Source organism: Podarcis bocagei (assembly GCF_964188305.1).
Source record: "Podarcis bocagei genome assembly, chromosome: 3".
Lineage (NCBI taxonomy): Eukaryota > Metazoa > Chordata > Lepidosauria > Squamata > Lacertidae > Podarcis > Podarcis bocagei.
Window position 1 is genome coordinate 6,669,387 of NC_138127.1, and position 26,260 is coordinate 6,695,646.

General features: G+C 42.1%; 2 protein-coding genes across 4 annotated transcripts in view; one reads left to right on the forward strand and one right to left on the reverse strand.

The window, feature by feature from the left end:
• KLHL29 (kelch like family member 29) overlaps positions 1–7,243 on the forward strand; it is a 431,347-nt gene extending 424,104 nt beyond the window's left edge. The window contains exon 14 of the mRNA XM_081189071.1: positions 6,256–7,243. Within this exon, the coding sequence (XP_081045197.1) occupies positions 6,256–6,439 (184 nt within the window). The 3' untranslated portion in view covers positions 6,440–7,243. The remainder of the gene's footprint in view (positions 1–6,255) is intronic.
• Positions 7,244–14,279: 7,036 nt separating this feature from the next.
• The window catches only part of ATAD2B (ATPase family AAA domain containing 2B), a 55,150-nt gene continuing 43,169 nt past the window's right edge, over positions 14,280–26,260 (reverse strand). For all 3 annotated transcript variants that reach the window (XM_081188960.1, XM_081188961.1, XM_081188962.1), the window contains exons 22-28: positions 24,245–24,404; positions 22,896–23,018; positions 21,217–21,354; positions 16,786–17,475; positions 16,406–16,512; positions 16,131–16,259; positions 14,280–15,349 (exon numbers count right to left, since the gene is read on the reverse strand). In XM_081188960.1, coding sequence (XP_081045086.1) covers positions 15,308–15,349; positions 16,131–16,259; positions 16,406–16,512; positions 16,786–17,475; positions 21,217–21,354; positions 22,896–23,018; positions 24,245–24,404 — 1,389 coding nt within the window. In that variant the 3' untranslated portion in view covers positions 14,280–15,307. The remainder of the gene's footprint in view (positions 15,350–16,130; positions 16,260–16,405; positions 16,513–16,785; positions 17,476–21,216; positions 21,355–22,895; positions 23,019–24,244; positions 24,405–26,260) is intronic.

A 26,260-nucleotide genomic window follows, 5' to 3' on the forward strand; every position in this document is an offset into this window, starting at 1 on the left:
TGTAGTATGAACAGTATGCATAAAATATTTGTATTTTTTGAAGAAAGAGTACAGTGGTGCCTCGCAAGACGAAATTAATTCGTTCCGCAAGTCTCTTCGTCTTGCGGTTTTTTCGTCTTGCGATGCACGGTTTCCCATAGGAATGCATTGAAAATCAATTAATGCGTTCCTAGGGAAACCGCCTTCAGACCAGGTCCGGGGACAGTCTGTCCCCGGACCTCTTCTGAAGGCTGGGGGGGGGGACAAGGGCTTTTCTTCCCACCCCCAGCATTTTAAAAAACCCTGGGACAGCGGAGGACTTCTCCGCTGTCCGGGGCGATCTTAAAATGCTGGCGGGAGGCATTTTAAAATCGCCCCGGACAGCGGAGGACTTCTCCACTGTCCGGGGCGATTTAAAAGCCCCTGGGAAGGCAGGCAGGGAGGACAAATACTTTTGCCCCCTGCCCGCCTTCAGAAGGTGTTCCCGCCCCCCGCCCCGCTTCGGAAAGCGGGCTAAGCGGGACCTCCCGCCGGGCATGCGAGGCTTGCCGACATCTCCCTGAAGCAGGGGGCGGGCTCCGCAGCTCACCCCCTGCTTCGGGATGCAGGCTGCCGCCCCAAGCCTTGCGCACGAGGCTTGCCGACATCTGCCTGAAGCAGGGGGCGGGCTCCGCAGCTCACCCCCTGCTTCGGGATGCAGGCTGCCGCCCCAAGCCTTGCGCGCGAGGCTTGCCGACATCTGCCTGAAGCAGGGGGCGGGCTCCGCAGCTCACCCCCTGCTTCGGGATGCAGACTGCCGCCCCAAGCCTTGCGCGCGAGGCTTGCCGGCATCTCCCCCAAGCAGGGGGCGGGCTCCGCAGCTCACCCCCTGCTTCGGGATGCAGGCTGCCGCCCCAAGCCTTGCGCGCGAGGCTTGCCGGCATCTGCCTGAAGCAGGGGGCGGGCTCCGCAGCTCACCCCCTGCTTAGGGATGCAGGCTGCCGCCCCAAGCCTTGCGCGCAATGTCGGCAGATGTCGGCAAGCCTCGTGCGCAAGGCTTGGGGCGGCAGCCTGCATCCCGAAGCAGGGGGTGAGCTGCGGAGCCCGCCCCCTGCTTCAGGCAGATGTCGGCAAGCCTCGCGCGCAAGGCTTGGGGCGGCAGCCTGCATCCCGAAGCAGGGGGTGAGCTGCGGAGCCCGCCCCCTGCTTCAGGCAGATGTCGGCAAGCCTCGCGCGCAAGGCTTGGGGCGGCAGCCTGCATCCCGAAGCAGGGGGTGAGCTGCGGAGCCCGCCCCCTGCTTGGGGGAGATGCCGGCAAGCCTCGCGCGCAAGGCTTGGGGCGGCAGTCTGCATCCCGAAGCAGGGGGTGAGCTGCGGAGCCCGCCCCCTGCTTCAGGCAGATGTCGGCAAGCCTCGCATGCCCGGCGGGAGGTCCCGCTTAGCCCGCTGTTCCGAAGCGGGGAGGGGGGCGGGAAGACCCCCCCTGCCTTCCCCCCGCCTGCCCCGGCGATCTTAAAATGCTGGCGGGCGGGAGCGAAGCGTTCGCTGCCGACCCCCAGCATTTTAAAACCTTCCCGGGACACGGGGAGATTTCAAAATTCTGGGGGTCGGCAGCGAACGCTTCGCTCCCGCCCGCCAGCATTTTAAGATCGCCGGGGCAGGCGGGGGGAAGGCAGGGGGGGAGCAAAGACTTTTGCCCCCCGCCGGCCTTCAGAAGAGGTCCTCTTCTGAAGGCCGGCTGTGGGCAAAAGTCTTTGCTCCCGACCGCCAGCATTTCCCTATGGGCTTTCGTCTTGCGATGCAAGCCCATAGGGAAATTCGTCTTGCGAAGCGCCTCCAAAACAGAAAACCCTTTCGTCTTGCGGGTTTTCCGTCTTGCGAGGCATTCGTCTTGCGGGGTACCACTGTAGTGATATTCTCCTCAGACATGGCCTTTATAGTGTCAAAGCAGTAGACAGCATTCCTAAGTTCTTATATTTCACTGATGGCATTTCAGAACAAGGGAGTTTTAAGTTTTGCTTCAGCCTCTGTCTGTGGATGCCAGATTCTTTGCACTGTTCAGATTTCCAAAATACCCCAATCACTATGCCCCCCAAATAAAACAGAAAGGTAGAGGACATTACAGCTTCGCACTTGCTTTAATTTAAACATAATTTCCACCAAGAGACAGGCATTAAACTTGTAGATCTGTCTTTCTCTAAAAGTATACATTTTGTAAACCACTGCTTTCTCCTCTTTGAACGGTGTTCCTAGATTTGAACAGCTCCTGCTTAATCAAATCAATAGATTTAGAGCACTGGGTTCTAAAGCAGAAAGGTCAGTTCACTAATAATAATGAAATTTATATCTCAGCCATCTTGCTGGGTTTCCCTATCCACTCTGGGTGACTTACAACATATATACAACAAAGCATCAGACATTAAAAAACAAAATATCCTATACAAACAGCAAACAAACCAATAAATCAATAGAAACCAATAATAATAATAACAATAATAATATAACAATAATAAAGTTTATTTTGTAACCACAAACCCCAACTAAACATTTAACCAACATCAACCTGGCAAATACAAAACAGAGGAATCAAATTTAGAACCAGTTGCCCCACCCCAAAAGTGCATGCATGAGAAAATAATGTGGGGAATTTATAGACCTGAATAACGAATGACCTGACTTCTAGCTTTGATGATGTTGTGTCCTGATGGCTCATGCTCTTGATACATACTTGGTGCATATATCTTTCCCCCACTATAATATGTGCCTCTGATGTCATTTCCTTTTTCTTTGAGAACATTACAAGTAGCGACAGAACATATCAATGCTGGTTAATGCTGTCTAGGGTGGCACTAGCTGCAGCGAGGCAAATTTTGATTTCAGCTAAATGATACATCCAGCCATGTAACTATAAGAGCAAACGGTGCCCTCCTTGCCAGGCAACTCTCACCCCAGGCAGCAGTCTTACCACCCCATTCACACCGGGTAGGCATAGGCTGGTGCCCATAATTCTGACGGCAGACTCTGCAAGTGAGCTGGTGGAGACGAACGTCTACTCACTCCAGGTAATGCTTGCTCACTTCCAATCCCTTGGGGGGACAGTGGCTGACTCATCTTGGAGCAGCAGCTGGGAAGCGCTTTCTGATCATTATTTCTGTAATTCTTAAAACAGCACTGTGAGGTGGGGCAGTTTTATTGTCCACATAATATAGGTGGAAACCTGATGGTAGCTAGTTGCCTGCTACGTTCATGGCTGCTGGGATCTCCGTTGGGGGCTCACATTTCTAAGCACTGTATCATACCCATTCATGCTTATGGGCCATGATAAAAACGCCATCAAGTTGCTTGTTGCTAATAAAGCTTTTTTATAGTGAAGTCAAGAGGCACAGAGTTGAGGCTCCTGTTACGGGAGGTCTTTGATTTGTGAGGCCCATTTGTTCTTTCCTGCTATGTTGCTGGGCACTTAGAGCTTGCAGAAGATATTTGAAACCCAAGGAGGCAGAGAAAGATCAAGTAGATGGCGATCTTTTCCAGACTGTCCATTTGGCATGTATTCATATTTTGTGTGCTATTTTTATTGAAGCAATCTTTGCTAGGCTAGGGGGAAGAGTGGAAATGAAGAAGAAATAAAACAGCTTTGCCTCTGGAAAAGAGGAGAGAGATTGAGACACCTTCAGAACTTGTCATCCACTCCCTTTCCTGAAGAATTGTCAAAAGTTGTATTTTTTTTTACACTGTTGGGTAGGGAGTGCTTTCCATCTCTTTCTAAAAAGACAATATGTTCCCAAAAATCACTTCAGCCCTGTTACAATTTCCCTGACTGCCTTGGTATCCCCCACTGCTTGGGACCTTGTCATTTGGATGCAAAGCAAAAATTATTTATACACACACACCCCTTTCCCCTCTATGGGACTTGGATCCTGATTTTTCTAGTTACTGTCTTCACATGGCAGCCACCAATATTGCCTTTGCAAGGGACCAAAGTGTTGTTACTTTAATGGAGAATGTGTTGAAGTTGCATCTTTCTAGAGGGAAATAACTGGTACTTTTTCTCCTCTTCCACTTCATTATATATCAGCATGTAGAGCAGGGCTTGGCAACCTGTTTACACATATGTTGAACTCCAGTTCCCATGAATCCCTTCCAGCATGGCCAATAGTCATGGGAGTTGCATAGTCTGACAACTGCTGGTGAAGAAGCATCAGTTATTTCGTCTAGGCCTTGTTTTCTAACTGGTTACCAGCTTTCTGCAGATTTTCAGCAGTTCCAGTTCCAGAAATACATGCTAAATTAATTGCGCCATTGTCCAAAATCAACCACTTAATAGCAACCGGAAAACATTTTCAATGTGTGTTGCCACTCCTTCCTCACTTAAATCCTAGAAACAAACTATTGGACTAAACAGTGACACTGAAAGGACAGTTTACATGAAGCTGCTGAAGAAAGGACTTATGTGGATGTACCAGGGCATGTCTTAGCAGGCCTTAGCCCTGCCCATCATAGTCCAATTCTTTCTCTGGCCAATGCTTAGGGATGATGGGAGTTGTAGTCAAGCAACAGGTTTGCCACCCCCTGCCATATAGATATTTCTGTTTTCCAAGAGGTGATGGTGCTTAGGTTGTGCTCAGTCTCCTGAATTTTATTAGCCCAGCCAGCCCAATCTGTGAGCACTTAAAATTATTTTGTCTGCTCATCCTCACTATTAGGAGGAGATAATCACCAAGCAGCCTACGGGACATTCATCTGTGTGCTTTCCGCTTGAAGAGGGACAGCCTCTTCAGAAAGCAGACTGACCCCCTTACGCTTAATGAATAGTTTCCAAATGTGAAGGAGGGATGCTAATTTCCAAACACAAATGTGTAGTGGAAGCATGGTGAGAGAGGCAAAATGAGAGTCTTTGAAGACATAAATAAGCAAGTGTTGTCTCCAATCACCTCTGTAGTCTTTGGGAGAAGTTGTCAGTAACTAGCTTGTTTATTCTGATGACTTCTCTCAAAAAACAACTTCCCACTTCCTTCATGAAGTACACAAATTTACTGTCACTCAATGGATTCCACTGAAATCTTGGGGCAATGGAATGTCCCACTTGCCTATTCATACTAATCTAGTGTTTCAGTCAAACTTTCACCAAATAGTTTAACAACCTGTTGCGTCCTTTACTTCGCCATTTCTATTTTTTCCTTCCTCCTCTGTGTCTAGAAGTTTCTTAGCCTTCAGTCTCAGATTGCTTATGCAGTTGAACTCTAGTTTTGGAACACCATTGTGTTTAAATGATTCGGCACTCCTCTCAGTTTATTCTTCGTGACTCCTAACTTTTTCTCATCTTCATCATTAATTCACATGCTCACAAGTATCTCCACATTTTGTAAAGCAGAGCTTTCCAAACTGCGTGTCACGACACATTAATGTGTCGGCTGCAGTGTGTAGGTGTGTCGCAGAAACACTCCCTCCAAGGCTGGAAAGGGGTTAGTTTAACCTCCGGTTTGCTAGGAAAACTGAATTACTGTGTCGCAAAATGACGTGTGTCTAAAAAGTGTGTCACCAACATGAAAAGTTTGGAAAGCTCTGTTGAAAAGTATTATACATAGTAGGAAGCTGGGTTGTTTTGTTTGCCTTTCCCCAACTCGGGGCCAATTACACTCACACACTTTGAAGTAACATTTAAATAGGGGGTTTCTGCACAGATCCAATCTGCTAAATTCTTGGACACACACACACACAAATATTATGCTGATTTAGAGTCCTCCGCTGCTTGTATTCAGCGTATGGTTGCAAGGTGATGCTGCAAGTGTGTGGGGTGTGTGTGGCTCAACTCATGCTCCCTGTGTATATTCTTCATGCACCGTGATCCTGTGCTCGTGACCCTCACACAAGACTTCCATTCTTGTGCGGCACATTTGAAAGCCACGTACTTTATTATTTAGAAGTAAGTCTTCAACAACTCCCCCAGCAGAAGCAAGGAGCAAATTTGGTCCTCCACTAGCCATCCCCATTGGAACATTGGTTGCCAGCAGCACACAGAGAAGACAATCCTTGCTTTTCAGTTTGGTGACATTAAGTGTGATGCAGTCCTTAGTCACATAAACATTGAATGCCCTATTTATTCCCCACTGGGCATCCTCAAGACCAGTTGCTGTCCCCATATATAAACTTAAGAGAGCTTTTTTTGCACAGAAGGGTTTGGGTAAATAATTAAGCTGTGTAAACATTTCTTCCAAACAGCAGGCTGGACTAATGGGTTCAAGGAGTGCTTCAGTGAAATATGACTTACTTCATGTCTCTCTTTTTCTCTCTGCCCAGTGCGGTGGTTCTGGATGGAAAAATTTACGCCACGGGTGGAATTGTCAGCAGCGAAGGCCCTGCTCTGGGAAATATGGAAGCCTACGACCCCAAAACAAACACGTGGACGCTTCTGCCCAATATGCCGTGCCCTGTCTTCCGACATGGCTGCGTAGTAATTAAAAAGTACATTCAGAGTGGTTGATGGCCATGAAGACGTGGATATCAAACAGGCTGTCGCCTGCGGAAAGTAGGCAAGAAAAAGAAACTGTCCTACAGAGAAAAATCGAGGAAATGAATAACTGGCAAACAACCTGTCTAAAATTGGGAATAATCTCTACATTGAATGTAGAAATTCATCCTCACCTTTTGGTGAAGGAGCGGACAGCTCCATGCTATGTACGATAGTGTGACTTAACACAAGTGTGCCACTAGATGTCGTAGTGGCACTTGTTACAGACAGAGTTTTGGTTTACCCAGGTGCAATAATAGCATTTCCCATACGTTGTTTAACTAGGGGGAAAGGAAGAGTCGGCGTTAACAGTCCTAGAGAGCAAGCTCGGTTCTTAAAACAACTGATTAGGTTTTGCTATTACACGTTAAGCATCGGGCTATGTGAAAGGAAGGTCAAAGTGTCCTTACCACTTTGATTGCTACATTTTTCTTTTTAAACCAACATATGCTTTTCAATACCAATGACCGAGATAGAACTTATGGGACAGACTGCGTAGATTGAGGTCAGTCTTCCACCAGAGCAGATGTCTATTACGGCTCCTTAGAGCACAGCTAATAAAAGGATAGAAGTGTGTCTGTCTGTCTACTAGCATTCCATGTCCTTTTAATGAAAAGGTTTTCTGAAATTGTATGCCAATGTGAATGTGTGGTCGTGAGGAGGGCTTGTTTCTCCCTTTCTACTGTTTTTCTACTGTATGAACAAAATGACAGCTAAATTTCTGTAAAGCAAGAGGCATCTAGGAGCTTTTATTAAACTTTTATTTATCTATTCAAAGTTTAGAATGAATATTCTGTGTTGGGTTTCCCTATTTTGAGCCAGTTATTTAAGGCAATGCCTTTTATTGGGGGTTTAAGATAGCCACTGAACGACAGTCCACTATCCAGGATATATGCCACTGTCTATATTTTTGTCAGATGAATCAAGATCCTATCTATTTTTTCAAACTCTCTCGCTCTGCCCCCTCCCCTTTCCCAAGTATATGTGGGAGTCTTAAAAGAAACCCTCTCTCTCCCCAAGAGGCTTTCAGTGGCTGCTTGTCTTGGAATAAACGCTTCTGCAGCTTTCTCACTGCACAGGTTTAACAACTATAATTGGAAACGCATCAGGTTATTTCCTACTTTAGAGAGGGGGTGTGTGGGGGAAAAGGTTCTGTAGAGTTGTAAGTATATACACAGCAGGGCTATATTTTTATATGTATATTAAAATATTGTATATTCAGAGAAGCATTGTGACGTGGACATTTCTTTATAAAACTGTAAAGCGGAGCAGGTGAGATGGGAGAAAGCTGGGACAACAGGGTTGCGATACTAACAGTAAACATACCTTATGAAGACCCTGGAGCCATGGAGCCAGCGCCGATTTTCTTTGCAGCAGCCAGGAAGAAACAGAATGGGCGCAACTGTCTATGCTCTTTCACCAAACTTCATCACGGCCATTAGAAAGAAAACTTACTTACATCAGAAGTGCGGCATCTTCATTCAAATATTTGCCATTGAAATCAGTGACATCGAGATTTTACTCCCAAGGGGACGTGACCTAGTAAGTTGCTGGAAACTTAATGGGTAGCTATCCAAAAAAACCCAGCATCCTCTTGATAACACTTGGGATGCTTCCCATGCAACAGTGTGTCGTTTTGTACATTTCCCTGCTCTGGGCTATATTACCAGCGCTAGAAGGGGCAGGGAAATGCACAATGCAGCAATTGCCTGAACCCTAAAAGGACAAGGGGAGGGAGGATGCTGTTTGTGGCAGCATCCCAAAGTCAGATGCAAGAGCTGCTCTCACTCTTGCACCTTAACTTGGAAACAAGTCTCGTCGGTTACAGTGGACCTTTTCCAGTAAAGTGTGGTTAGAATCACAGCCTTACTCTGACTTCTAAGTAGCCAGGGAACTGTAGCCAATGGCTAGCTGATTTTGATACCAAAAAAGTTTTTTGTTTTTTTTTAATTGGGAAGTTTTGGATAACCATACAATAAGCTGGCTGGCCAATTGCATTATTTTGTTAAGAATAAATTTATACAATGCAGATGCTAGTATGAAATTCGTAACTTGCCATATTTCAAAATAAATGCTCATCTAGGCAGCAAATCTATAAAATGACTAAGCTCTCTGAAATGGACAGCAAGTGTTCAAATTTATGCAGTTTTTGTCTTATTCTCTGAAGGGGGGAAAGTCATGTGAAGTATTTTTGTCAACCATAGTGCAAAGTGTGAACCTAAAAGATTGGCGCACAAGTTCCTCACTGCCTGGGGCAGGTTGATTTTTAGCATTGGTGTGTGTCTGCCTCCAAAGGAGGCGCTAGCTTGTAAGCCCTGCTAAGCATTTCAACTTCTCCAAATTTATCTTCTTTCTTTTCTCACACTGCAACAAATCTGGCTATTTCTGTGAATACTAAAAACACAGGGTTTTCTGTAATTATACTGTATATATGTTTACTGTTAAGTTCTTGTTAAAATAAATCTATTTCTAGATCTAGATTCAGCATTAATTGGACTATTTTTTGTTTAAAAAACCCAGCAGCAACACTTGGATCAACTCTATGTTGTTCTTAATCAGGCTTCTTTCTAGGCACGGGTGACAAAACCCTTTACAGCTCTTGGAAATTAACCTGGATTCTAGCTGCTGAAACAACTGCTGTTTTGGCATTCTTTTCCTTTAACTTCTAGAACACATATTCTGCCACAATCTTATCAAGCTTTGTCAACATTTCTATACCCGCAGATTTGTACTACCTTGTTTTATAATACACTAAAATTGGAAGCCACTTCTACCATTTGGTGAAACATTTTCAGTATCTCAGAGGAGTAATTGCAACCCACAGCTCTGCGAACTTTAAAACAGGTTTTTGGTTTCTTGCCTGTTCAGTTCAACATTGTAGGTTAGCTATAAATTGCTAGGTGGGAACAAATAGCCAGCCAAGTACAATAAACTGGTCCCAAGAAGCTCTCTAGCTGTGCAGGCTGTTTTCAGCAGTGGAACATTTTGTGAGATGATTAGGTCTGGTTTCTTCATTAAAGGAAAATGTGAGTCTCCAGACAGTGTGAAACTCTGAGATCTTAACCTGCAGTCATTTAAATCATTTTTGTTTTGTGTCACGGCTCAACTGGAACACCAGGAAAGTGACTTGTGTTTTCAATTCAGTTGCTGGAACCATCCAGGGTGAGTTGAAGGAGCTGCCAACCTTATCAACACTGGAGAAGATGTCTTATTCAGCACAAGTCAATACTACTTGGTAAGATGAGCAAGGCAGAGGGCATTTTAGTTCTGCTTGTATGTGCAAATTATTCCGGGTTTCCTCTGGGAAATTGGAGGAAAGCCTCTTGATAAATGAATCATATGCACATATCTGCTACGAGATGCAAAAGCAATCTCCTTAAAAGCTTTTAGAAATTCTAAACATAGATTGGCTCATCTTTTCACCTTTTATTGACACCAGCCGTTCCTTTACTACAGGAGTAGAGCACAACCCTTTAAAAGGTTGTTTGTACTCTTCACAGTTTGGCACAACTCATCTGTCATCAAGCAGGAAGTCTCAGAATGTTGTATCACATTTGTCATGGTAGGTTGTTAATGTGATTGTGCAAAGTGCTCTGAGGTTTGGTGGTATAGCACAACTGGACAAGTTTAGCTAGAACAGAGATTTTGTTCCTAACCACACATTTATCAAAATTTATATAATGCTTGATAGTAACAAAGCTTCTGAGCATTTTTCAAAACTGAAAAACATTACGATTCTTGATTTTTAAATTAAGGTATTTAAAAACAGTCAAAGGGTTATTAAAATCAGAAGTGGCTAAGAAGTGGGGGTAAAGGTAAATTCTATATGTCTCGTAGGCTTGCCTAAATGAAAATGTTTTTACACAGGTGGTGGTCTTGTTACTTACAAGTGCAGAAGGAACCTCCAACAGAGCAATAAAGTGGGCATGGATTAGGGGTACAGTAAACTGGTTGCAAGTGGTTAAGGGGTTTAGAGATGAATAGTAACACCTTGAACTTGGCCTGCTAGCCAATGAGCAACCAGTGCTAATCTGAACAGATGTGCTCGTTCCTGCACTAGTGTGTTGCGATAATCAAACCTTGAATTAATCAATGCCTTGGTGTGATCAAGGTTACAAGTCCAGGTTGCAGCAGTTGCACCAATTGCAACTGGTAAAAGGTGTTTATAGATGCTAAAGTTACCTGGGCCTCCAGTTGGATCCAGAAGCACTCCCGGGCTGAGTCGTACCTGTTCCTTCAGGGGGTATCTGGAATTGTACAGAAGCTATCAGGTCCTGCAACAAATCTAAAGTTTCATAAGCACTCAAAGCTACCAAGCCATAGATAGAAACCGGGCAAAGCTGCAACTGTACATACTGCCGTTAGGCTGAAGACGGGAGCTTAAACTGATCTTTTGGAAAAGAAAAAGGCAACAAGTCCCCTCTTTGCTGATCCTGAGAAAAAGTCCTCCAGCCACACAACTCTTCCACAACACCATTTTAATACATTACACTGTAAAGTGAGTTTCTCATGCAAGTATGAGTCAAACCACCTCCAAACATCTCTGCCACAACTGATGGTGGAGAGTAAACTCCCTAAATATGTTTTGAAGCCAGGCAATGCAGTCACTTAAAGCTCCAAAGAAGTCCATGGCAGCTCATCCATTTTCCAGAAGGTAAGTTTTCTGACATGCTTCCAGATCAGGGAACTCAAAGTCCTTGCTCAGTAAAGTTCAGGTGTTACTCGAATAATTTCAATAACTACATAGCTAGAAATCTGTCTAGTGCAACTAATGGCCATTACAATGTCACATTCACACAGCTCAACCATAAAGTAAGGAGGGGAAAGTCAGTGTATGAATGATAAACCGCCATTATCTGAACACTGCGCATCCTTTATGAGGCCACATGCCAATGTAAGTCATACACAAAGAGGCATTTCTCACACAATTGTTTGGAGCAACTACATTTTTATCCTGTCCTTCCTCCAACTAGCTCCAGGTAGCATACATTATTCTCCCCCACACACCCAGTTGTACCCTGTTGCTACGATATTCACTTTGTATGTGTACCACAATCTCCTAAGAGCAGAAACAAGTTCAGAGCAAGGCACTTTGGCTGTACAGGTGGCACAAGATTTCTTTGGCAGAGATGAATGCCAGGGCAACATTTTCACCTGGAGTTTCTGCAATCATCCAGCAGTCTTTTGTTCATGGAGTTATCTCCAGCTGTTAATACATAACGACATAGATCTAAAGAACTGCAAGACTAATTCCACAAGCCCAAGCAACACATTTCAAACAGCAAGCGAGCCCCAGTGACACATGGAAAACCTCTGCAACAAAGGGCATTTTCTAAACTTAAGAGGTTGAGAGGATAGATGGAAATTCAAAAGAAGTATAACATTCCCATTAAGTGCATCCAAGCCCTTCAATATGCCTAAAGTCACACACTGAACGTCGGCCAACTGGATTTTTCCACATTCTTTTGTTAAGTAAGAGTGGCCATTATCTTTCCAATAACAAATTATGCTGCCGAAACTGTTTAATCACAAGATTAGCATTTCATTAAATGCAAGGAGTATCAAGAGAAACTCAGAATTTTTACTTGTCATCTTTATTCAAGTATTTCACAGCAGTTATATTACAAATTACAGTAAAATGTCCAAAATATCCAAAAGTTCAAAAAAATTTTAAATAATTTACTTAACTAATGCAGAATGAAGTCAAGATGCAAAAAAAAAAGGTCAAGTGAAACACAATCCTGAACACAACTTATAAGAGAATCCAAAATTTTTCATAGCTGATGAAGTAAGCTTACTTAATCAAAAAGCCGACGCACATGAATGAAAGCAAACAACAATACACCCCCCACTGCCTAAGTAAACCAATGTACAATACAGAAAAGAAGCAGGTAGAAGGAGCCCAGATTCAAGCTTAAGGTGAATTTACACACAAAAAAGGGAGGGAGAATTGATGACCAGCTGCAAGACCTGCCATTCGGAATATCAAACGAAGCCAGAAATGACCCTCCAACTTAAAAAGTATGGTAAGAACAAGGTATTAGAAAACCAAAACCAAAATAACACCCTATAATAAATACATTGGCATATGAGAAAACTCAAGCAACAATACCAAGGACACAAAACATAAATTAATCACAGGTGAAATTCAAGCTTGCAAATACAATTAACTCCACAGCCATGTTCATCTTAGAGCAGTTCCATCATTACCCCCACAGAAATTTAACCTCCATCTGGCCCTAGGAAAAGGCCTTTGCACAGGAGTTCATTGGTAATATTCATAACAAGGAACAGGAATTGATTTGTACAGATTATTGCCAATTTTATGTGGCAAAATAATAGTAACAAAAATACAGAGAGTAAACAACTTGACAACATGGATAGATTAACAGGTTTAACTCTACAACCACTAAGCTATTAGTAAAGAAAAGCAATACATGTTTTAGTGTGGTTTTGGAGTCAAAAAGGGTGACTATATAATTTTAATGTTGCCCACTAACACATTTATATAAGCTAATTCTTCCGAAAAACCTAACATTTAGGAAGCAGTCCTCACTTTCTTATCAACATTCAAAACTACTAAAGTTTTTTCTCTCTTCCCCTTAACTGACCAGTTGGAAGCATTTTCAATGTTGGATCTGAATTTAAGATACTCTTTTCAAATTATCTGACAACTATATTTAAAGGATTTAAACTTGTACAAATTTAGTAACCTGTTAAAAATGTATGTAGTCTCTCTTTTCACAAGTGCTGCTGCTACTTGAACAAAAGAACCTTTAAACTACAATATTTTTAAAAAATGCTGCAAGAACCTGAGACTTGCAAAAAAATAGCTTTACCAGAAACTTACTACAAAAAATCTGCTACATTTCATTTCATCAAATCTCAAAGTTTTGTAACAATTTCCATCAAAATACAAAATGCTAATGGTTTTGACGGCGGCAAAAATATCCTAGACGGGTGTTATGGCAATAAATACTAACTTAAAAGATGAAAAGTTCCCCACAATCAAATTTCTAAAATGAAAGAACTAGTTCAAGATGCTTTTCATTTTTAATCGCACTTTCCCACCAAAAATACAGCACTTCTACAGGAGTCGCGTTTAAAATAGTGTGACTAAAATGCACATTAGGAATGAAGACAAGTGGCGTTTGAGGGGGCCTGGAGAAGGCTTGGCTAAAATTAGGGTGCTTGCATGTACATTCTGACTGGGAAGGAGGGGGGGAAACTTTGGATTACTGCAGTAGCCCAGGGCTAGAGTATGGTTCAGAGCACAAGCATGTTACTATGAAGTGGTCTAGTGACAAAGTACCTTCGCTTCGGCACATAAATGGTGGATTACAGCCTTCCGTAAACACTGGTGGTAAGTAAAATACAAAAAGCTGAGGTAGCTGAGTATCTCTGCAGTAGTCCAAGGCTGTCTTTCTTTACTTAAAGCAAAACCTACTGGGGTTTCGTATTTTGGAGAAGACACTCTTTCAGATTATATAGATGTATATATAAATGGATAACTACCTCTTATCAGCTCATAAATCCACCTGATCTTCTCCACGTTGCTCTAAAAGATCTGAGAGGGGCTTGTGGAGCACAGGGCCTTTTGCAACAGACTTTGAGATGCCTAAGAGTGTCTCCTCTTAATTGCCAAAGAAGAAAATGTTTCAAACTGTTGTCATGTCATTCAGCTCTAGAGTTCTGCAGTCTTCACAGGGCATCCAGGGGTCCAAATCAAACAAAATGAAAGGCCGGTCAGTTGCTTTCTACTTAATACTGCTCCATATGGATTCTACTGAATGAGCCTGGCGTAATTCATTAAAAAAAAGGCTAAAGGACTGAAGCGCAAAACTGCCACTTCTCTGCCTATGGCCACCCAGCAAGTTACATTCCCAGATAATGGAAGCCAGTCTTATACCTTCCAAAATAATGGACGTTGAGAAAGAAAGAAACCTGTTTTTAAGAACTCTGGAGAAATAAAATGGAACATTAAAAAAATAAACTACAGCCACTTTGAATAATTACTGTGAAAGCCTCACAGTGTAATTTGTTTGATAAACAAATGTACATGTGGAATAAATGCATCTTACCATTTTTAGATAACATGGTTATTTCCATAATTTAGGTTTCCAGAGAGCAACACAGACATGTTAAAATGTAATACTGACTGCCATTTTGACAGTGTGGGAACCCGAAACTGTTCTTTGGGAACACAGGCTTTTGAAAAGAACTTTCTAACTCTGTCATTGGCTACAATCCCAACCATTTTAATAGCCTTGTCCTCCTCCTCAACTGACTAAAAAGGCACATTGAAGGCAGCTCCAGAGAGCCTCATCTTCACATTATTGTATACCAAAGTTAATTCATTTTTCTAACCACAATTTATTCTTTCACTGCCAGCTTTAAAAACAGGCTTCTGTCCATTACCTCAGAGAAAAAGGGGAAAGTAAAATTCTTTTAAAAGTTGCCCACTTAAAAACAATTACATCTGCTTTATCCAGTTTGTTGGCCTGTTCCATTTTGCCTGAAGCTTCTCACAAGACAATGCATGTAGACAGCAGAAATGAGAGCAGTTTCTGTAGCACCAAAAATCTCCCAAGTTGTGGCATTATATTCTTTATTTATAATCAAGATACAAATATTATGAAGTTCTGTTTGGTTCTTGTAGGCTGGCTGGTTTCAGGTACCTGAGACAATAGCACCAAATTCATAACAGAAAGCGAGACAAGGAGCGAGCGTGTTAAGACCAAGGCTCTGCACATACTTGGTGCAACTGGAAATCGAATGGCTCAGTAGGCTGCTCTCCTGTAAGCAGCTTATGAAAAGAAAAACCTGCACATCTTGAAGAGTTCACAGGAATGTTTCGAACATATGAACCGTTCTTTCCATCTCCTGAGAGGAAATCAGAGCATTGGTTATTCAGTGAAAATGACAAACGGGAAATAGTTTAACAACAACAACAACAACGGGCTGTGGATTAATACGGCACTAAGGGTTTGTTGGAAACCTTAAGAGAAATATGTCACAAAGAGCTGAAAAAATATTAAATTGGGACATCAGAAGAAGAGGCATATTGGACTTCTGGAGTGACAAAAGTAGAAGGCCTGGGGGGACAATCTGGGAAAATACCACCTTGCAGAATATTATTTACAGTCAGAATTATTCTGGAGTGCACATGTCAGATATTTTGAATAATTGTTTTATATATAATTGGCCGATAGAGAAGCAGAAGAATCTTTTTATCTTTCTCTATTTTCTCCTTTCTTTTTATGGTTAGTTTTTTATCTGCCTTCTATTATCTTTATATTTATTCTCTATAAGTATTGCCTATATGCAGGTTTAAATATTTAATATTGCAACAAATGAGAGGGAATTACTGTATTTTTCGCCCTATAGGACGCACTTTTTCCCCTCCAAAAATGAAGGGGAAATGTGTGTGCGTCCTATGGGGCGAATGCAGGCTTTCGCTGAACCCAGGGCTTGACAAAAAGCTTCTGCACAGGGAAATTTGGTCAAGAAGCCAAATGCCTGTGACCTCCCCAAAGTGGTTCAAATCACTAACAAGTGAAACTAAAGAGGACTTTTGGTAGATATTTTGGTGCCTCTGAAGCAACACTGACTAAAGAAGCGTGTTACAAAAAATAATAATCATTAAAATGTTGTGCAAACGTACCTCTACAAGCTGTGACTTGTCATAATCTTTACGATGCCGATAGATGCATTGATTAAGGAGGGAGTATAGTCTCTCAAGCTGGTCGACAGTCAGGTTATCGCTTTTTTTAACCAACACATCAAGTAAATTCTATAAAGAGATATTGGCAATAATCCAGGGTGAAGTTTATAAGGTAAGTATGAATCAGAATTCCTTCAAACACTTAAGGAAGTGTTAGGATAAAAAATTAAGAAATGCTATTAAAGATTTAAGATTACCTATCCAGCCACCCTTACCATTAATCTGTCATGGTCAACAATGACAGGAGGTATGGGATCCAATTGCTCCTCCTCTGGAACCTGTGCCAAAGCAACTTTGCGAGGTTTCTTATTTTTCAATGTACCTGAAGTATTATAAAAAGCAAATATCAAAAATCAGGACACATAAGGTAACAATTAACAGCAGTGTTAAATTTCATGTGGTCCATTAATAATTTTTTTATTTTCAAAGTCTTAAGTGGCTCCAAGAACACAGGATGGGAAACAAATAGATGTTGCTTTAAATCACTACAGACAAGCTTTCTGCCAAAATAGGAAGCATCTGTTTCAATGAAAGTAGTATAGATTTACTTGACTACAGGATTAGAGCAGGGATAAATGATGAATACACTGCATACCTTCTTTATCTGATGATTCAGCTTCTTTAGTTTCAGTATCTAGGCCTTGCAATTTCTTCTCATTATTGCTGCATTGTGGTACCTCGGTGCCAGACTGTTTTAATTGTTCCTCGTCGGGACTGTCGCTCGAAGCTTCGGGTTTTTCCTTTTGGGGATCGACGGTTGCATTTTGTTTGGGAATGGACACGTCAGGGATGGTGGGAGGCAAAATAGCATTCGGTGACTCACATTCGCCATACTGACACCCTGGGACAGCAGCTCCTTCAGAGGCCTGGCCGTTTAAATGGTCCCCCTTGAACAAGGGTTCCTCCTTGGATTCCTTTTCTACAGTCAGAGTAATCTTCTTACTTACTAACAGGGACTCGTTTGAGCTCTCTTCTGTGGATGGAATACTGTTTTCTTTCCCGACTGGCCCATTGTTCAGTGTCTGTTCTCCATGGATATCCATGATATCGCAAGACGACTCATCATTGGTCATAGAGAGATCGCCCGTTTCCTCTCCATTCTCTTCAATGCAGTCTGTACTTCCCTCCAGCTCCCCATTCTCCAGCATCTTGCTGTCCTCCCCTTGGTTTTCATCATCTGCAAACTTGGCATCATCTTCGTCTTTCTTCAAATTATTCACTTTTCTCTTCTTAATAATGCCTTTGCCCCACTGTGAACGTCGTCTTGATTTCCTCCTTAATCGAACTGAATCATGAAGAGATAAAAGTTTCCATTAGAGATGCAAAGATTTGCTTAGTAAGCAACGGGCAAGGTATCAATAAAATAAAGTCTATTTATTTTAATATTTTACCCTGCCTGGCCCAAAGGTCATCCAAGGCAGCTAATTATGATATAAAACAACATAAAAATACAACAGTAACATTTTCTTAAAACACATGCACACAAACTCCTAATACAGACAGCCCTCTAAGGCTTATAACTCCTGTTTATGCTTGTAACATTTGTATATTTGAGTTTACAAAAAGTAACAAATTTAAATTTTAAAAAGTTTCTGACTTTATTTATCCATTTCATAAAACAACAAAGAGTCTTATGGGCCCATAAAAAGACCAACAAATTTATTGTGACATAAATGGGAAATGCTGACAAAGATTTCTAGTGTTTACGGAGCAATATTTCAGTACCTTGCCCTTCCAAATCTATCTGGATTATCTAAATACTATGCAATTAAACAGTTGCCAAGTCTGAGAGAGACTGTTTATAGGGGGCATTTATTCCAAGGAATGTTCTGCAGACCCTTGTTGTTCTCTCACACTGGCTATTCACTCCTCCCAAGAGAGAGTTAAGCCTCCCTAAGGAGAAAATTGGGAGCATGTCTTATTTCTTGCAACACAATTCTGCGGGCCTTAACATAAATAGTACAATTTTTTGGTCACTGCGCTTCAACAATTTAATAGAACAATGCATGTTCAAGTAGTAGTTCAACAACTATCTTTCCCAGAGACAGCTACTGAATACAGCTATCAAGTAACCCATTTAAAGATGCAAAACAATGTGCTTTTGACACCATCTACTGGCAACAGCAAGGAACAATCCCATGTTTTTAAAAGTTCATTTTCAACATGTTCTATTCTCAAAACATGTGTGGGCAATGCTGCCTTTCCTGTGTAAAAACACCTCCATGTTGGTCAAATGCGACCACAGTCTTTGATTCATTTTATAATGGTTTGCAAGGCAAACTGGCAACAGACACAAACATCCATGCACCCTCATCCCTCTTTTTACAGGGCTATATTCTAACGCAACATGGTTATATGTCCAACAGGTCATCTTTGGTCTAGGCTTAAGTATAGCTTTTATAGCAAGTGAAACCACTGAAGAAATTTTATTATGAGAGAGAGCTTTGGTTCTCTCCAGAAGCTCCCATTTTCGGCTCTAGACCTGTTTTGCTTTTATTTTAAGGAATTTACACACTACCATTTTCACCCTTAAAGGTAAAGGTAAAGGGACCCCTGACTATTAGGTCCAGTCGTGACAGACTCTGGGGTTGCAGCGCTCATCTCGCTTTACTGGCCGAGGGAGCCGGCGTACAGCTTCCGGGTCATGTGGCCAACATGACTAAGCCGCTTCTGGCGAACCAGAGCAGCGCACGGAAAACGCCGTTTACCATAAATTTCGCTCCATAACACACAGTTTTTCTCTCCTAGAAAGTAAGGGAAAATGTCTGTACGTGTTATGGAGCGAATGCCTACAGATGGCGGGGGAATCTGCTGCAGTCGTGAGCAGTCCGTGGCTCGCTTTAAAACAGCAAAGCGGGTGTAAGCGGCTCCTGTCAGCTAGCGGAACCGGGGAGGAGGGAGAGAAGCAGAGCGGGAGTTGGCTGCTTTAATACAACACCTGCTCTCTGTCCCTGCCTGCAGTTTTTTGCTGTCCGATTTTGGATTAGCCACTGTAGGGGCTGTGTGTGTGTGCTTGAACTATAGTTCTCCTCCTCCTGCTTCCCCTTCACTCTCCCTGCGCCCCTGCGACTTTAGAATTGACACTCTGTGTGTGGGGGGGCTCCTTCTCCTTCTCTTGCTTCCCCTTCACTCTCCCTGCGCCCCTGCGACTTCCAGCGCCCTGCGACTTTAGGGCCAGTTCTCTCTCTCTCTCTCTCTCTCTGTGTGTGTGTGTGTTTTGACCTCACTGCGCTTGTTGGGGGAGAGTGTTGGTCGCAATTTTTCTTGATTTGTCTCAGAGTGGTTACTATTGTGGTTTCCTTGCTGGGGAGGAGGGAGAGACGCAGAGGCTGCTTGTTTTAAAGGAGCAAAGCCGGAGAGGAGCCTCTCCTGCATTATTAGCAGCATCCTTCACACCCCGCACGCCTGCTCCTTGTCCCCTGAGTGCTTTTCCTCCCCCCCCCCACTTAAAACGTGGTTACAAAGCACGGATCCACATGGATCCTCAGGATTTTTGCACTGGGTCACCCCAAATTCACCATCAGATCACCTAGCATGTCCATGGCTACAGCCTGCACCAAAAAACACACCCACCGTTTCATGGGGCCGCAATGGCGCAAAAACGTGGTTACAAAGCATGGATCCACATGGATCCTCAGGATTTTTGCATTGGGCTACCCCAAACTCACCGTCAGATCACATGTCTGTGGCCACAGCATGAACCACAAAAATCATACATCCACTGTTTCATTTAGAATATTTTTTTCTTGTTTTCCTCCTCTAAAAACTACGTGCATGTTATGGTCAGGTGTGTGTTATAGAGCGAAAAATACGGTACCTTCCCGCTGGAGCGGTACCTATTTATCTACTTGCACTTTGGCGTGCTTTTGAACTGCTAGGTGGGCAGGAGCAGGGACCGAGCAACGGGAGCTCACCCCATCGCGGGGATTCGAACCACCAACCTTCTGATTGGCAACTCCTAGGCTCTGCGGTTTAACCCACAGCGCCACCTGCATCCCTATTTTCACCCTTATGTCCCATTAAATCACACAATATACAAAATTTAAAAGACAGATTAAAACATCAGAGATCAGAACATGAGAAGAGCATTCATGGTGCAAAAGGTCTCCTAAAATACATCCGTTTTAACCTGATCTCTGAAACTTAGCAGGGACTTTGCCTGCCTGATTTCTAATGGGAGCTCCGTTAGAAATGCATGCTCAATTGGTAGAGCTTAAGACTCTTAATCATTGGGTCATGGGTTCAAGGCCCACGTTGGGCAAAAGATTCCTGCATTGCAGGGGGTCGGGCTAGATGACCCTCATGGTCCCTTCCAATGACACAGTTCTATGGTTCTGTGAACTGGACCCACTACACTGAATGGAGAACTCCTGCTGAATCAAAGCCCCATTCAGGATCTGGAGAGATGATGATGATGATGATATCAGAGAACGGGTGTCATGGGAGGCTGTTGGGGAAATGGCCAAAAGTTGCCTCCCATCCTCTTCCATTAGAGCAGTGATGGCCAAACTTGGCCATCCATCAGTTTTGGGACTACAATTCCCATCATCCCTTACCCACCGGTCCTGTTAGCTAGGGATGATGGGAGTTGTAGTCCAAAAGTAGCTGGAGGGCCAAGTTTGGCCATCCTCTTCCATTAGAGGATGTCTCTGCTAGCTCAAAAGCCTTCTCATAAGTGCAAGGATACCAACTAGATTCCACCCACACTAACTACCAGACCAGGACAGCATGCTTCTTTAAAAAATATTTTTCATACTAATTCTAATATCTGAAATTGTTCAGTGAAAAACTATTTCAGTCGAACCTTCTTCCAATCCACTCTCATAAGGAATTTCAGTAAACTGACACCTAACTCAACGGATGAGTACTATTCTGGCTATCTTATAAAAACTAGCTGAAGTAGTAATAGCAATTAGGTGAATGCTTCATTAAAAAAAAAAATGTAATAGGAAATGTGTGCCAGATGTATACTCATCTTGTTTAGAGCTATGCTTATCGCCTGGATAAAATGGTCTGAAATACTCACATGCACATTTATTTGCAGAGTTGTGCCAAACTGACATTGCATTTTTTTGCCTGTTCTGGAATGCCTCCTCAATTCTCGTTTCTGTTTTCTGTACAGTGGAACCATGAGGATTTATTTGGTCTGCCGTTACTGATAAGCCTGTGTACAGAAGATAAGCATACCTATTTTAATAATCCCAGCAGTATTAACTGCCTGAGTTATTAAAAGCAGCCTGGAATAAAGTATAACATTAAAAATTTCCAGTGATTAAATTAATTTCAGCAGATACTCCCAAACATCTACATCAAGAATATTTGCTTTTTCCCCAACAACGGAATGAGACCTGCAGTATGAAACCTGACAGTTCAAACTTCTCTGTTTCAAAGAAAATTCTACTTAGCATTTATATAGGGCTTCCCAACTGGTGGCTTGCAGACCCCAGGGGGTCAGTGGCACCATTCACATAATAAAAACTACCACAGATATATCAACATTTTCAAAAGTAGAGGGTCCACGGCTTGGCTTTTGAAAAACCTGAGGGTACCCAGTACTTAGCTAATTGAGAATCACTGCTTGAAGAGTGTTCACAGCACATCATAAAAATTAACCACCTTCACATCTCATTCCAAACCTTAGTTTAGTGTGACGTGTATGAGAACAGGAATAAATAGCAACATGCCTTTCGGCTTGAACAAGGTTTCTTATTTGCCTCTTTCCCCTCGCGATTGTGATGAGTTATTTTGCTTCTGCCTTTTCTTAACTGTGGTTTCACATGTCATGCAAACAATGGTTGCAAACAACCCGACCTTAAAATTTCTGAACTCCTGGTAGCACAGCAGGTGGGTTCATGTGAATCTGAGGCTTGCTGCTGCTCATTCCTATGGATCAGCCTGAAGTCCAAACACAACTATTTTATGTTGCAAGCCTTACAATCACCCTGTAGGATAGGTCAGTATTATTAACCATGTCATGCAGATAGGGGGCTGTGGCGGGGGGGGGGGGGGGATAGATTACCTCTAGGTCCATCAAGTGATTCTATGGAAAAGGTTAGATTCAAACACTTTGCTCTGAATAAATCTGGAGAAGTTTGCATTGCTAAATACTTAACTCAACAAGGTTCCTAACATACCTTATTAATCCATCTATAAGACGCCCCCATGTATAAGATGCCCCCCTATTTGGGAGGACTCCAATTTTAAAAAATGGGGAGATGTATCTGTGTATAAGACGCGCCCCCCCCCCAATTTTTTACATTGTTTTTTAGGGGGGAAACCTAGTCTTATACATGGTACTCAATTTTGATTTAAAAAATCGTTCCAAAATGGTTTTACTTTCCGTATTTACTTATTCCTTTGAATTCTAATTTCTATAGCATTTACAGTACACAAGACATTTTACAACACTTTTATCATTATTTTTCTTGACAACTATCTGAGGAAGATTAATACTAAAAATGTGGTTATGAGCAACTAAATGTGGGTTAATAAAAAGTTTCTTGAACTGGCCCTAAAACTTACAAACTGGACTTAAAGAATCTAAATCTAAATAACGGGAACCTTGAAATGCAACATTTCATCAGATTTTTTCTGGTGATAATTGGTTTCTTAGAGACTGTCTATTTATTGATCAAGAATTCAATTGCCATTTGTGTATTGTGTATCATATATAGTCAATGTATTTTAAAAGAATTATAAAAATACCTCTCTTTTTTCTTGCTTCCTTTACTTCTTCACACATTTTATTGAACTCTGGGTCAAGCTCAGCAGCAATCATAGCATGTGCAGTGTCCTTCAGAGTACAGGCTCGGTGCCTAATGATTTTATCTGGAAAATCAACGTAATTTTCATTTTTAACCATCAAAAACATCTAATTTATTTCTTTCTTTATTGTCTTTGTGTAACAGGACCGCTCAAGACAATGACAGAAATAAAAGAGAAAACAATTTTTAAAACAGCTCAGAGTTAAATTAAGAGCCATAAAATAAATAATATCCATATAAGTAATCAAATGTGGAACAAATATGTTTTAATCAGCCTTCTAAGACTTAACATTAGTGCTGCTTAGCAGGCATACTGATATGTATCATGCTTGCACAACTTGCACTCTAAGCTGAATGTCTTCATTATGCTACTCGACTGCCAGTGGAGAACTGTTTTCTGTAAAACTGGAAGATCAAAATACATGGTACCTTCAGACCAGTGGGTCATAAGCTGTGCAGGTCTGATTTATAAAGACTTCATGTGTCTATGTATGTATGTATGTATGTATGTATGCATGTATCAGTTCTATCAGCTTTGTCTTGAAAGCTTTTTGTTTTAAAAAATCCATACTTCCAGCTTCCAGTTTGGCTAATAAACACTTTACTTTAGAATACCTGGGTTTAAATATTATGTCTGCATTCCTACACATTTAGGTTCCCAACAAAATCAATCAGATGTAGCTTTTAAATAAATACATATTGGGATCCAAATGCTCCTTTAGGCATGCCAAAGAAGTTAGGTGAGCTCATTGATTTTTTTTTACTTTTTTCTTTAAACAGTAAGACTCTGTAACAGAAATTGCTTGAGAAAGCACCAACAGTTTTAAAAGCAAAAACAGATGAGTGCCTTAAGACCTCCCTACACCTACCTCCTTAGAAATAGCATTACAACAACAGCTGTGTTTTAAAACCTTTAGTACAAACGAAATTTGATATTGGCTTAACTTTGGTCTGATAATTGACTTTTATCCTACACCTAATTGCTGTACCAGCAGTATAGTGCAATGGTAGGGCAATAACAAAATCACACAGGATAGAAAGCTGTTTTAGTGAAGGTGACAGCAGTGAGGACCCAGGAGGTCATTTGGATAGTTTTCTCTATTTTCTCACAGTGCAGGATGTAGCCTATGCTGCTACATTCAGTCAGTCAGTAACTAATATTGAGTAGTGTTAGCTTTTAACCAATTTGTATTTATAAGACACAGCTTATACAAATAGTTGAACTGCAACGGAATACACAATTAAATGTGATGTCAAGTTTTAAGATTATTTTTTTAAAAAAATCCTTACCCCCAGGATCTTTGTCAGGATTATATTCCAATGCATTGCTGCATATGAGATCTATGTCTATTAGGAAATCCTTTGCAGTTAAATAATTGTGCTTATCAATTTTACTTATTACTGTAGACAGGTCCATCGGCTCTCTGATAACTTCAAGGTAATCTGAAACCTATAATCAAACAGTGACACAGAGTGACACAAAAGTGACACAGAGATTTATGCTAACTTTAACACACTCAGCACTATCATTTTGTTTTCGAACACAGTAATGCTAAACAGTTGAAACCATGATAAGAACTAATGCTGGAACAACAGTTGTTCACCCCAAGAGTCATCACTCTGATTTTTAACTGGCAAGGAAAACTCCTGTCAAAGCTCTTTTGTTCTGTATATGTAAGTAATTTTCATGTTTTAATACTCTGGAGAGAGAGAAAAGTGCAGGACCTTTCAAACACAATGAAGAAGACCTTATTCACACATCTGCTTCCAAGACATACACAACTACTAGAAGGTTCCTGCAGTCAGAATCGTAAGAACATTGCTGGATGTCAGTGGCCTGTCTTGTCCAACTTCCTGTTCTCAAAGCAGCCAATCAGAAGCCCAGGCGCACCTTTCCCCTCTTGCCATTTTCAGCAACTGGTATTCAGAAACATTACTGCATCCATCTGTCCTGAGTCTTGCACAGCTCAGCTTAAATGGATGTTCATGAGTTCTAGTGTTACGAGGGACAAAAACTTTTATCCATCCGCTTTCTTCATGCTAGGAATAAATTATGTATGCTTCTATCATGACTTACTTGCCTTTACTCTAAGCCAGGCTTCCTCAACTTCGGCCCCCCAGATGTTTTGAGGCTACAATTCCCATCATCCCTGACCACTGGTCCTGTTGGCTAGGGATGATGGGAGTTGTAGTCCCAAAACAGTTGGAGGGCTGAGTTTGGGGGTGCCTGAATTAGGGTAAAATTCAGAGAAGGCCCACATGGGAAAGAAAGAGCAGGATTTCCACCTGCTAAAAATAGTGCCGCTACTACCAGGCACAGCGTTTTGGCCAGTTTGGTACCAGTGCAAGTCCCACCGCCACCAAGGCTAATTGCAACGGGGGGAAGCAAGTTTTGTTGAAATCAAAGCTGGGGAGGTAAGGGTTAAGCCTCTCCATCCTGTGTGCTGTGGTCCCAATGAAAATCACCCCATGCTTAGTATTAAACAGGAAAAATCAGAAGACGTTGCTAAAGACAAATGCCTGGTTTGGCCCTTTGGCAAACACACCATGTTTGCTTTTCCCTACTTGTTTGAAAACTAAGCACTCTTAATAAAAAGAGCCTTGAAGATAGCTTTGGCCCAGACACAGCTACCCAGGCATCTGAGGCCCTTCTACAGGTGCCCCTATCAAATAGGGCACAGTATGTAATCCTCACTTGAGAGGAGGCCTTTACAGCAGGTGAAACGCAATCATGGAATAAAAGATTTTTTAAAAATGCTGTAGTACTTTGGAATACCTCTGGAGCTCCATGCAGTCAAAGGGATGAGCTCCCACCACTGGGGAGAAGGGCTGAGGTTTGTCCCCGCAGTTGCACCGAGGTCTGGACAAAGTTCTGAAGCATCAATACTGTTCCATTACTTCTGAATGCCCATATAAAAGCCTGTGCAATGTGGGAAACAAGACCCTGCCTGTCTCTCACTTTAGGCTGGGGCAGATGCTAAAAACATACACCCTGGAATAAAAACTAAATCATACTAAAAAGTGCATTTGTGAATCTCTGAATCACTTTTAAAATGTCCCTGAGGAATTCTACTGGTCCTTTCCTCCCTGTCTGAAAGTCCTCCTCCGAGCACAGCTTTTTGTCTTTTCTTGGACCAGCTTCATGCCCATGAATCAACTATTTTCTATTTTTTACATTTTCAAATAAATCATTAAACTCGTCAGTTTACAATTTTAGACAGGAGTGACTTGCTATAGTGCTCATGTAATGTTAAAAATGTATTGTAGAAAACACCTCTTAAGCACAAGAAATAAATTGGTTACATA